Source organism: Gallus gallus, unplaced genomic scaffold, assembly GCF_016699485.2.
Source record: "Gallus gallus isolate bGalGal1 unplaced genomic scaffold, bGalGal1.mat.broiler.GRCg7b scaffold_100, whole genome shotgun sequence".
NCBI lineage: Eukaryota > Metazoa > Chordata > Aves > Galliformes > Phasianidae > Gallus > Gallus gallus.
Genome location: NW_024096052.1, coordinates 1 through 12,784, shown reverse-complemented (window position 1 = coordinate 12,784; position 12,784 = coordinate 1). Strand labels below are relative to the sequence as shown.

At 64.9% G+C, this 12,784-nt stretch overlaps 1 protein-coding gene across 6 annotated transcripts in view; it reads right to left on the bottom strand.

The window, feature by feature from the left end:
* LOC107051217 (glyceraldehyde-3-phosphate dehydrogenase-like) overlaps positions 1–12,563 on the bottom strand; it is a 33,215-nt gene extending 20,652 nt beyond the window's left edge. For 3 of the 6 annotated variants that reach the window (XR_005843589.2, XM_040657295.2, XM_040657300.2), the window contains exons 1-9: positions 12,496–12,563; positions 10,073–10,111; positions 9,413–9,509; positions 8,737–8,817; positions 7,983–8,089; positions 6,580–6,670; positions 5,049–5,167; positions 2,072–2,153; positions 248–399 (exon numbers count right to left, since the gene is read on the bottom strand). Coding sequence is in view for 5 of the 6 variants with exons in the window: in XM_040657295.2 (XP_040513229.1) it covers positions 248–399; positions 2,072–2,153; positions 5,049–5,167; positions 6,580–6,670; positions 7,983–8,089; positions 8,737–8,817; positions 9,413–9,509; positions 10,073–10,101 (758 nt within the window). In the remaining variant the exon portion in view is untranslated. Of the gene's footprint in view, positions 1–247; positions 400–2,071; positions 2,154–5,048; positions 5,168–6,579; positions 6,671–7,982; positions 8,090–8,736; positions 8,885–9,412; positions 9,510–10,072; positions 10,114–12,495 lie in introns of those variants that run through there. The other 3 variants (XM_040657296.2, XM_040657297.2, XM_040657299.2) reach the window with 3 other exon arrangements.
* Positions 12,564–12,784: the final 221 nt, after the last annotated feature.

Genomic DNA, 12,784 nt, shown 5'->3' with positions numbered 1-12,784 from the left:
ACCCCATATCACCCCATAACCACCCCATATCACCCCATAACCGCCCCATATCACCCCACAGACCCGTTGAGCTCGGGGATGACCCTCCCCACGGCCCCATATCACCCCATATCACCCCACAGACCCGTTGAGCTCGGGGATGACCCTCCCCACGGCCCCATATCACCCCATATCACCCCATAACCACCCCATATCACCCCATAACGGCCCCATATCACCCCATATCACCCCATATCACCCCACGGACCCGTTGAGCTCGGGGATGACCCTCCCCACGGCCCTGGCGGCTCCGGTGGCGGCCGGGATGAGGTTTTGGTGGGCGCCGCGGCCGTCGCGCCACGCTTTGCCCGACGGGCCGTCCACGGTGCGCTGCGTGGCTGTGACCGCGTGGACTGTGCTCTGGGGGGGGACACCGCCGCTGGGGGGCCGCGCTGACCCATAGCCGGGGGGCGGAGCCCCATAGGAACAGGTACGGCCCCATAGGAACTGATACTGCCCCATTGGAACTGATACTGCCCCATAGGAAAAGGTACTGCCCCATAGGAACAGGTACTGCCCCATAGGAAAAGGTACTGCCCCATAGGAACTGCCGCAGAGGAACAGATACTGCCCCATAGGAAAAGGTACTGCCCCATAGGAACGGGTACTGCCCCATAGGAAAAGGTACTGCCCCAGAGGAACAGGTACTGCCCCAGAGGAAAAGGTACTGCCCCAGAGAAATAGATATTGCCCCATAGGAACTGCCCCAGAGGAAAAGGTACTGCCCCATAGGAACTGCCCCCACACACCCACTCCTCCCCCATTGCCCCCCCATCCCTCTCCCCCACCCATCACCCCCCCACCCCCCCTCCCACCACCCCCCAACCATCACCCCCCACCCCCCCATCACCCCCCATACCCCATCCCACCCCCCATCCCCCATCATCCCCCCCATCCATCACCCCCCATCCATCGCCCCCCACACCCCCATCCCCCATCCCCCCCACCCCGCACCATCGCTCCCCACCCCTGCATCCCCCCCATCCCCTACCACCCCCCAACCATCACCCCCCACATCCCCATCCCCCATCACCCCGCACCCCCCACCATCCATCACCCCCCAACCATCGCACCCCACCCCCATCACCCCACCCATCCCCCCCATCATTCCCCCATCCCCCCCCCAACCATCACCCCCATCCCCCACCGCCCCCCAACCATCGCTCCCCACCCCCCATCCCTCACCGCCCCCCAACCATCGCTCCCCACCCCCCCATCCCCCCCCATCCCCCACCGCCCCCCAACCATCGCCCCCCACCCCCCATCACCCCCACCCCCATTTCTCCCCATCCCCCACCGCCCCCCAACCATCGCTCCCCACCCCCCCATCCCCCCCCAACCCCCACCGCCCCCCAACCATCGCTCCCCACCCCCCCATCACCCCCATCCCCCACCACCCCCCAACCATCGCTCCCCACCCCCCATCCCCCCCCATCCATCACCCCCCAACCATCGCGCCCCATCCCCCACCGCCCCCCAACCATCGCTCCCCACCCCCCCATCGCCCCCCACCCCCATCGCCCCCCACTCCCCATCCCAGCCCCCATCCCCCCCATCCATCACCCCCCAACCATCGCCCCCCACACTCCCCACCCCCATCACCCCCCACTCCCCACCACCCCCCACTCCCCACCACCCCCCCATCCATCACCTCCCAACCATCACTCCCCACCCCCCATCCCCCCCCCATCGCCCCCCGTCCCCCACCGCCCCCCAACCATCGCCCCCCACCCCCCATCACCCCCACCCCCATTTCCCCCCATCCCCCACCGCCCCCCAACCATCGCTCCCCACACCCCCATCCCCCATCACCCCCCAACCATCACCCCCCATCCATCGCCCCCCATTATCCCCCCCCCACCATCCCCCCCATCCATCACCCCCCAACCATCGCTCCCCACCCCCCATCCCCCCCATCGCCCCCCATCCCCCACCGCCCCCCAACCATCGCTCCCCACCCCCCATCACCCCCCACCATCCCCCCCAACCATCGCCCCCCATCCCCCCCCCCCATTATCCCCCCCCCACTGACCATCAGCCCCTCCTCGATGCCGAAGTTGTGGTGGATGACCTTTGCCAGCGGCGCCAGGCAGTTGGTGGTGCACGAAGCATTGCTGGGGGGGCAACAGCAGCGTCGGCACCACCGTTACCATCACCATCACCATCACCACCACCACCACAAACACCACCATCACCATCACAGTCACCACCATCACAGTCACCACCATCACCAACACCACCACCATCACCACCACCATCACCGTAACCAACAGCATAACAATCACCACCATCACCACCACCACCACCACTACCATTACCAACACCACCATTACCACCACCACCACCATTACCACCACCACCACCATCACCAACACCACCACCATCACCACCATCACCAACATCAATACCGTCATCACCAACACCAACACCACCACCATCACCAACACCATCACCATAACCAACACCATTACCATCACCACCACCACCAGCAACACCATCACCACCACCATCACAGTCACCGCCATCACAGTCACCACCATCACCACCACCATCACCGTCACCAACACCAACACCATCACCACCATTACCATCACCACCACCATCACCGTCACCAACACCATCACCATCATCACCATCACCAACACCATTACCATCACCATAACCAACACCAACACCATCACCACCACCACCACCACTACCATTACCAACACCACCATCACCACCATTACCATCACCACCGTCACCAACAGCATCACCATCACCATAACCAACACCATCACCACCATCACCACCACCAACACCATCATCACCATCACCATAACCAACACCATTACCATCACCACCACCATCACCGTCACCAACACCATCACCATCATCACCATCACCAACACCATTACCATCACCATAACCAACACCAACACCATCACCACCATCACCAACACCATCACCATCACCATCACCACCACCACCACCAACACCACCACCATCACCATCACCGTAACCAACACCATCACCACCATTACCATCACCAACACCAACACCACCAACACCATCACCACCACCACCACCACCATCACCACCACCATCACCATCACCGTAACCAACACCAACACCACCATCACCATTGCCATCACCAACACCAACACCATCACCACCATTACCATAACCAACACCGTTACCATCACCGTCACTGTAACCAACACCACCACCATCACCGTAACCAACACCATCACCATTGCCATCACCAACACCATCACCAGCACCGTTACCATCACCGTCACCATAACCAACACCACCACCATCACTGTCACCAACACCATCACCACCACCATCAGCAGCACACCCACCCCGTTGCACACCCACCTGCCCCACTCAGAGCCCCCCCTCGCACACCCACCCCCTTTGCACACTCACCTTTCACTTCCCCCCTTGCACACCCACCCCGTTGCACACCCACCTGCCCCACTCAGAGCCCCCCCTTGCACACCCACCCCCTTTGCACACCCACCTTCCACTCACTCACCCCCTTGCACACCCACCTTTCACACCCACCCCGTTTGCACACCCACCTTTCACACCCACCCCGTTTGCACACCCACCTTTCACTCACTCACCCCATTGCACACCCACCCCACTGCACACCCACCTTTCACTCATCCTCTTGCACACCCACCTGACCACACCCACCCCTTGCACACCCACCTGCCCCACTCAGAGCCCCCCCTTGCACACCCACCCTTTGCACACCCACCTTTCACTCCCCCCCTTGCATACCCACTCCCTTGCACACCCACCGGCCCCGCTCAGAGCCCCCCCTCGCACGCCCACCCCCATTGCACACCCACCTGCCACACTCAGAACCCCCCCTTGCACACCCATCCCCTTTGGACACCCACCTTTCACACACTCACCCCACTGCACACCCACCTTTCACACCCACCCCTGTTGCACACCCACCTGCCCCACTCAGAGCCCCCCTTGCACACCCACTGGCCCCACTCAGAGCCCCCCCTCGCACGCCCACCCCCGTTGCACACCCACCTGCCCCACTCAGAGCCCCCCCTTGCACACCCACCGTTTGCACACCCACCTTTCACTCACTCACCCCTTTGCACACCCACCCCCCTTGCACACCCAACTGCCTCAGAGCCCCCACTTGCACACCTACCCCACTGCACACCCACCTTTCACTCTCTCACCCCCTTGCACACCCACCCTCATTGCACACCAACCTTTCACTCACCCCCTTGCACACCCACCCCCTTTGCACACCCACCTTTCACTCACTCACCCCCTTGCACACCCACCCCCCTTGCACACCCACCTGCCCCAGAGACCCCCCGCTGCACACCCACCTGACCACACTCACCCCGTTGCACACCCACCTGACCACGCCCACCCCGTTGCACACCCACCTGACCACACTCACTCCCCTTGCACACCCACCTGCCCCAGAGACCCCCGTTGCACACCCACCTGACCACACTCACCCCGTTGCACACCCACCTGACCACGCCTACCCCCGTTGCACACCCACTTGACCACACTCACCCCACTGCACACCCACCTGACCACACTCACCCCCGTTGCACACCCACCTGACCACGCCCACCCCGTTGCACACCCACTGGCCCCACTCAGAGCCCCCCCTCGCACGCCCACCCCCGTTGTACACCCACCTGACCACAGTCACCCCGTTGCACACCCACCTGACCACGCCCACCCCATCGCACACCCACCTGACCACACTCACCCCATTGCACACCCACCTGACCACGCCCACCCCGTTGCACACCCACCTGACCACGCCCACCCCGTTGCACACCCACCTGACCACGCCCACCCCGTTGCACACCCACCTGACCACACTCACCCTGTTGCACACCCACCTGCCCCAGAGACCCCCCTTGCACACCCACCTGACCACACTCACCCCGTTGCACACCCACCTGACCACGCCCACCCCATTGCACACCCACCTGACCACGCCCACCCCGTTGCACACCCACCTGACCACACTCATGCTCTCGGGCTCGTAGCTCTCCTCGTTAACGCCCATAACGAACATCGGTGCGTCAGGGGATGGGGCGCTGATCACCACCCGGCGAGCGCCGCCCTGCAGGTGGGCCTGGGGGGGGGTGGGGGGGGGACAGCCGGGTCATGGGGGGCACCCCAACATCCCCACGGGGTCACCTCCCACCCTATGGGGTCACCAACATCCCCACGGGGTCAGCTCCCACCCTATGGGGTCACCAACACCCCCAGGGGGTCCCCCCCCCCCCACCACAATGGGGTCATCAGCATCCCCATGGGGTCACCTCCCACCCTATGGGGTCACCAACACCCCCAGGGGGTCACCCTCCCCCACAATGGGGTCACCTCTTCCCCCTCATGGGGTCATCAGCATCCCCCCCTATGGGGTCACCAACATCCCCATGGGGTCACCTCCCACCCTATGGGGTCACCAACATCCCCACGGGGTCAGCTCCCACCCTATGGGGTCACCAAGCTCCCCAGGGGGTCCCCCCCCCACAATGGGGTCATCAGCATCCCCATGGGGTCACCTCCCACCCTATGGGGTCACCAACACCCCCAGGGGGTCCGCCCCCCCACAATGGGGTCACCAACATCCCCAGGGGGTCCGCCCCCCCACAATGGGGTCACCTCCCACCCTATGGGGTCACCAACATCCCCAAGGGTCCGTTCCCCCCCCCCCCCCCCCACAATGGGGTCACCTCTTCCCCCTCATGGGGTCATCAGCATCCCCCCTATGGGGTCACCTCCCACCCTATGGGGTCACCAACATCCCCATGGGGTCACCTCCCACCCTATGGGGTCACCAACATCCCCAGGGGGGTCCGGCCCCCACAATGGGGTCACCAACATCCCCAGGGGGTCCGCCCCCCCACAATGGGGTCACCTCCCCCCCCTTCCATGGGGTCCCCAACATCCCCACGGGGTCACCTCCCACCCTATGGGGTCACCAACATTCCGTGGGCTCCCCCCCCCCCCAAATAGGGCCTCCCCCCCCATAGGACCCTCCCACACCCTCCCTGTAGGTGCCCCCCCCATAGTGTCTGTCCCCCCCCCAGATAGGGTCTATCACCCCATAGGACCCCCCCCCCTCCTCCAAATAGGGTCTCCCCCCCCCCATAGGACCCCCCCTCCCCCAAATAGGGTCTCCCCCCCCCATAGGACCCCCCCTCCCCCAAATAGGGTCTCCCCCCCCATAGGACCCCCCCTCCCCCAAATAGGGTCTCCCCCCCCATAGGCTCCCCCCCAAATAGGGTCTACCCCCCGATAGGACACCCCCCCCCCCAAGTAGGGTCTCCCCCCCCAATAGGCTTCCCCCCCATAGGACCCCCCCCCAAAGTAGGGTCTCCCCCCCCCAAAGGCTCCCCCCCCCCATAGGAGCCCCCCTCCCCCAAATAGGGTCTCCCCCCCCCATAGGACCCCCCCCCCCCCCCCCCCATAGCCTCCCCCCCATAGTGTCTGTCCCTCCCCAAATAGGGTCTCCCCCCCATAGGGCCCCCCCCCCACCGAGGCCTTCTCGACGCTGAGGAACACCCCGGTGGACTCCACCACATACAGCGCTCCGGCTGCGCCCCACGGGATATCGGCGGGCTTCATGCTGGGGGGGGGGGGGGGGGGGGGGCACCATTGTGGGAGGAGGGTTAAGACCCCCACGCCGCCCCCCCCCCTTTGCCCCCCAACACCACCGTGATCCCAATGCCCCCTTCTGTGCCCCCAAATCCCCCTCACGGGGATCTCAGCTCCATCCACCCCCCCCTTGGTGCCCCCCACGACCCCCCCGTGCCCCCCACGACCCCCCCCCATCCCCAATACCCCCCCACGCCCCCCCCACGCCCCCCCCCCATGCCCCCGCACGCCCCCCCACGACCCCCCCTTGGTGCCCCCCCCCCACTGACCATTGGAAGACGCAGATCTCAGCTCCATCCACCCCCTTATTTCCCCCCCCTTGGTGCTCCCCACGACCCCCCCACGACCCCCCCTTGGTGCCCCCCCCCCACTGACCATTGGAAGACGCAGATCTCAGCTCCACCCACCCCCCAATACCCCCCCCTTGGTGCTCCCCACGACCCCCCCACGACCCCCCCTTGGTGCCCCCCCCCACTGACCATTGGAAGACGCAGATCTCAGCTCCATCCACCCCCCAATACCCCCCCCTTGGTGCCCCCCAGGACCCCCCCTGTGCCCCCCACAACCCCAATACCCCCCCTTGGTGCCCCCCATGACCCCCCACAACCCCCCCTTGGTGCCCCCCCCCCCCACTGACCACTGGAAGACGCAGATCTCAGCTCCATCCACCCCCCACTTGGTGCCCCCCACGACCCCCCCTTGGTGCCCCCCCCACACACCACTAGAACACTCAGATCTCAGCTCCATCCACCCCCCAATACCCCCCCCTTGGTGCCCCCCACGACCCCCCCTTGGTGCCCCCCCCCCCCCACTGACCATTGGAAGACGCAGATCTCAGCTCCATCCACCACCAATTTCCCCCCCATGACCCCCCCCCCATCCCCCAATACCCCCCATGACCCCCCCCCCATCCCCAACCTCCCTCCTTGGTGCTCCCCACGACCCCCTGACCCCCCCGTGCCCCCCACAGCCCCCCCCACGACCCCCCCCGTGCCCCCCCATCCCCATTACCCCCCCTTGGTGCCCCCTCCCATTGACCATTGGAAGACGCAGATCTCAGCTCCATCCACCCCCCCCTTGGTGCCCCCCACAACCCCCCCACGACCCCCCCCCCATGCCCCCCCACGCCCCCCCACTTCCCCCACAACCCCCCCTTGGTGCCCCCCCCCACTGACCATTGGAACACGCAGATCTCAGCTCCATCCACCCCCTTATTTCCCCCCCCTTGGTGCTCCCCACGACCCCCCCACGACCCCCCCTTGGTGCCCCCCACCCCCACTGACCACTGGAAGACGCAGATCTCAGCTCCATCCACCACCAATTTCCCCCCCTCCGCCTTCACCTCCCCCGGGAAGCGGCCGTGGGTGGAGTCGTATTGGAACATATAGGCCTGGGGGGGGGGGGGGGCGTAGTTATTGGGGGGGGGGGGGGTCACAAAGGTATGGGGTTATGGGGGGGTCATGTGGGTGGAGTCATATTGGAACATATAGGCCTGGGGGGGGGGGGGGGGGGGGGGGGGGGGGGCGCAGTTATGGGGGGGGTCATCAGGGTGGAGTCGTATTAGAACATGTAGGCCTGGGGGGTGGGGGCGTAGTTATGGGGGGGGGGGGGCACAAAGGTGTGGGGTTATGGGGGGGAGAAACAGTGGAACACGTAGGCCTGGGGGGGGGGCGCAGTTATGGGGGGGGGGGGGGGGGGGGGGCACAAAGATATGGGGTTATGGGGGGGTTATATGGAGGGAGTCGTAGGCCTGGGGGGGGGGGGGGGGGGACAGTTATGGGGGGGGGAAACAATTATGGGGGGGGTCAGCAGGGGGAGTTGTATTGGAACATGGAGACCTGGGGGGGGCACAGTTATGGGGGGGGGGCACAAAGGTATGGGGTTATGGGGGGGTTATGGGGGGGAGTCGTAGGCCTGGGGGGAGGGGGGCACAGTTATGGGGGGGGGGCACAAAGGTATGGGGTTATGGGGGGGTTATGGGGGGGAGATATGGAGTTATGGGCAGCAGGGGGACACAACGATGTGGGGCTGGAGGACCTGCAATGTGGGGCTGGAGGACTGAGAGATGTGGAGCAGGAGGACCTGGAGGTGTGGGGCTGGAGGATCCAGGATGTGGGGCTGGAGGACCTGGAGGTGTGGGGCTGGAGGACCCGGAGATGTGGGGCTGGAGGACCTGCAACGTGGGCTGAGAGGACCCAGAGATGTGGGGCTGAGAGGACCCAGGAGGTGTGGGGCTGGAGGACCTGCAATGTGGGCTGGGAGGACCCAGAGATGTGGGGCAGGAAGACCTGCAATGTGGGGCGCGAGGACCTGGAGATGTGGGGCGGGAGGACCTGCAATGTGGGGCTAGAGGACCCAGAGATGTGGGGCTGGAGGACCCAGAGATGTGGGGCAGGAAGACCTGCAATGTGGGGCAGGAGGACCCAGAGATGTGGGGCAGCAGGGCCCAGAGATGTGGGCTGAGAGGACCCAGAGATGTGGGGCTGGAGGACCTGCAATGTGGGCTGAGAGGACCCAGAGATGTGGGGCGGGAGGACCCAGGAGGTGTGGGGCGGGAGGACCCAGGAGGTGTGGGGCGGGAGGACCCAGGAGGTGTGGGGCGGGAGGACCTGCAATATGGGGATGGGAGGACCCAGAGATGTGGGGCTGGAGGACCTGGAGGTGTGGGGCTGGAGGACCTGGAGGTGTGGGGCTGGAGGACCCCCCCACTCACCATGTAATTAAGGTCAATGAAGGGGTCGTTAATTGCCACCACCCGCAGCCCCTTCTCCAGGCAGGCGCGCAGCACCAGGCGACCAATGCGGCCAAAGCTACGTTAATTAGCGCGGCGTTAATTAATTAATTAGCGTAGGGTTAACGAAAGAGCGTGCCAAGAGAGTAATTAACGGGGAGTGGGGTTATAATGAGGGGAAATTTGGGGGGGGGCGGAGAAATGAAGAAGAAAATGAATGAATAAATGAGTGAGAAATTATTAAGAACCGAACTGTTAATTAAAGTAATTAATGAACTGAGGGCCACTCGGAGATCAGTGAGAGGATGGAAAGCTAAATGAGAAGGAGTAATTAATTAACGGGTTGTTGTAATTGGGGGAGATGGTGGGGGAGACGGAGCGAGGGGGGGATTAATGAATGGGCAGGGGGAGTAATTAGCAAAGTAAGTAATTAACGAGGAAGGGGGGCTCAATAGGGGGTAATGAGGGGGTAATTAGTGGGGGGGGGGGGGGGGAGATAATGAACCCAACAGGGAAGAATGAAGGTCAGGAAGTTAACGAGGGGGGACCCCACTATAAGAGTGGGGGGGGGGGGACACCGTTAAGGTGCTCGTTAGCGGGTAATTAGTGAAGGGTTAATGAATATTAACGAGCGGCGCTCACCCGTTGATGCCCACGGTGAGCTCAGCCATGGCTGCAGCCCTGCGGAACAAATGGGAGCACGGAGGTGACCCCCCCGCCCCCCCCCCAGCTTTAATCTGCTTTGGGTGATGCAGCAGCTGCTGGGGGGGGGGGGGGTGACGTCACACGGGGGGGGGGAGGGGGGAGTGAGGTGGAGAGGCACGTCCGCAATTATGGGGGGGGGTGTGGGGCAGGGGGGCCTTGGGGGGTATGGATGGGGGGGATGTGGGGCAGGGGGTGTGTGGGGCAGGAGGACCTTGGGGGGTATGGATGGGGGGGATGTGGGGCAGGGGGTGTGTGGGGGCATGGATGAGGGGGGCAGGGGGACCTTGGGGTGTATGGATGGGGGGGATGTCGGGCAGGGGGTGTGTGGGGCAGGAGGACCTTGGGGGGACATGGATGGGGGGGATGTGGGGCAGGGGGGCCTTGGGGGGACATGGATGGGGGGGGATGTGGGGCAGGGGGACCTTGGGGGGCATGGATGGGGGGGGAGATGTGGGGCAGGGGGACCTTGGGGGGTATGGATGGCGGGGATGTGGGGCAGGGGGTGTGTGGGGGCATGGATGGGGGGGGCAGGAGGGCCTTGGAGGGCAGGGATGGGGGGGATGTGGGGCAGGGGGTGTGTGGGGCAGGGGGGCATGGATGGGGGGGATGTGGGGCAGGGGGTGTGTGGGGCAGGAGGACCTTGGGGGGGATGGATGGGGGGGATGTGGGGCAGGGGGTGTGTGGGGCAGGGGAACCTTGGGGGGGACATGGATGGGGGGGGCAGGGGGACCTTGGGGGGCACAGACGGGGGGGGCAGGAGGACCTTGGGGGGCAGGGATGGGGGGGATGTGGGGCAGGGGGACCTTGGGGGGCAAGAATGGGGGGGGATGTGGGGCAGGGGATGTGTGGGGCAGGGGAACCTTGGGGGGACATGGATGGGGGGGGGCAGGGGGACCTTGGGGGGCACAGACGGGGGGGGGGGGATGTGGGGCAGGGGGATATGTGGGGCAGGGGGATCTGGGGGAGCATGGATGGGGGGGATGTGGGGCAGGGGGACCTGGGGGGGCATGGATGGGGGGGGGAATGTGAGGGGCAGGGGGATGTGTGGGGCAGCACAGGGATGTGTGGGGCAGCACAGGGATGTGTGGGGCAGCACAGGGATGTGTGGGGACGTGTGGGGCAGCGCAGGGATAGGGGATGTGTGGGGCAGCACAGGGATGGTGTGGGGCAGCACAGGGATGGGGGGGATGTGTGGGGCAGCACAGGGATGGGGGGATGTGTGGGGCAGCACAGGGATGGGGGGGATGTGTGGGGCAGCACAGGGATGGGGGGGATGTGTGGGGCAGCGCAGGGATGTGTGGGGCAGCGCAGGGATGGGGGGGATGTGTGGGGCAGCGCAGGGATAGGGGGGATGTGTGGGGCAGCGCAGGGATAGGGGGGATGTGTGGGGCAGCGCAGGGATGTGTGGGGCAGCGCAGGGATAGGGGGGATGTGTGGGGCAGCCCCAACTCCGGGCCCTCCATGGGACCCACAGAGAATCCCGGCGCCCTCCAAGTGCCACAAACTCACCGCCCCATAAGTGCCCCATAAGTGCCCCACAGCTGCTGCAAAACCACTCCATCAGTGCCCCATAGCCGCCCCATATCTGCCCCACGTCACCCCACAACTGCCCCGTATCGCCCCATAACCACCCCACATTGCCCCACAAACACCCCATATCCTCCCATAGCTGCCCATATTGCCCCATAACCGGCCCATAACCACCCCACACTGCCCCACAAACACCCCATATCCCCCCATAACTGCTCTGTATCACCCCACAACTGCCCCATAACCACCCCACACTGCCCCACAAAAACCCCATATCCCCCCATAACTGCTCTGTATCGCCCCACAACTGCACCGTATCACCCCATAACCGCCCCATAACCGCCCCCCCCCCAAATGACCCCAAATCCCCCCTTTTCCCCCCACAACGGCCCCAACCTCCCCTCAGTCTCCCAGAACGGCCCCAAATCCCCCCTTTTCCCCCAAAAAATTACCCCAAATCGCCGCTTTTCACCCCAAAACGCCCCCCCCGCCTCAAACGGCCCCCAATCGCCCCTTTTCTCACATAAGTTGCCCAAAATCGCCCTTTTTCCCCCCAAAATCCCCCATTTCCCGCCTCGCTCCCAAACTTCCCATACAAAAACGCCCCCAAATCCCTTCCCCCCCCCAAAAGGCCCCCAAAAAGCCCACTTTACCACCAAAAACCCCCCACTTTCTCCTCACGAATGGCCCCAAATCCCCGTTTTTCCACCCGAAACCCCCTCTTTTCCACACGGATCCGCCCGAACTCCGCATTTTTCCTCGCGATTTGCCCAAAAAAGCCCTTTTTTTCCCTCACGAATCCCCTTTTCCCGCCCAAACCGCCCCCACACCTTCGCGCCTCTTTTTTCCCGCTCTCCCGAAGCGTCGAACGAAGCCCCGCCGCCGCCGCTCCTCCCCCTTTTATACCCTCTGCCCCCGCCCCCTTCGAGCCGGGCCTCGCCCCCTGATTGGTTCGCGCTCCTCTGCGTGCGCATGCGCAGTGCGGGCGGTGTGGGAGGGGGGGGGGGAGCGCGGGGCATTGTGGGATCGTGGAGGACCGCGGAGGGGCGGTGACGTCACGGGGGCGACGCGCGTGCAGCGGTGCGGTGCGGTGCTGCAATGCGACGTCACGCGAGGGCT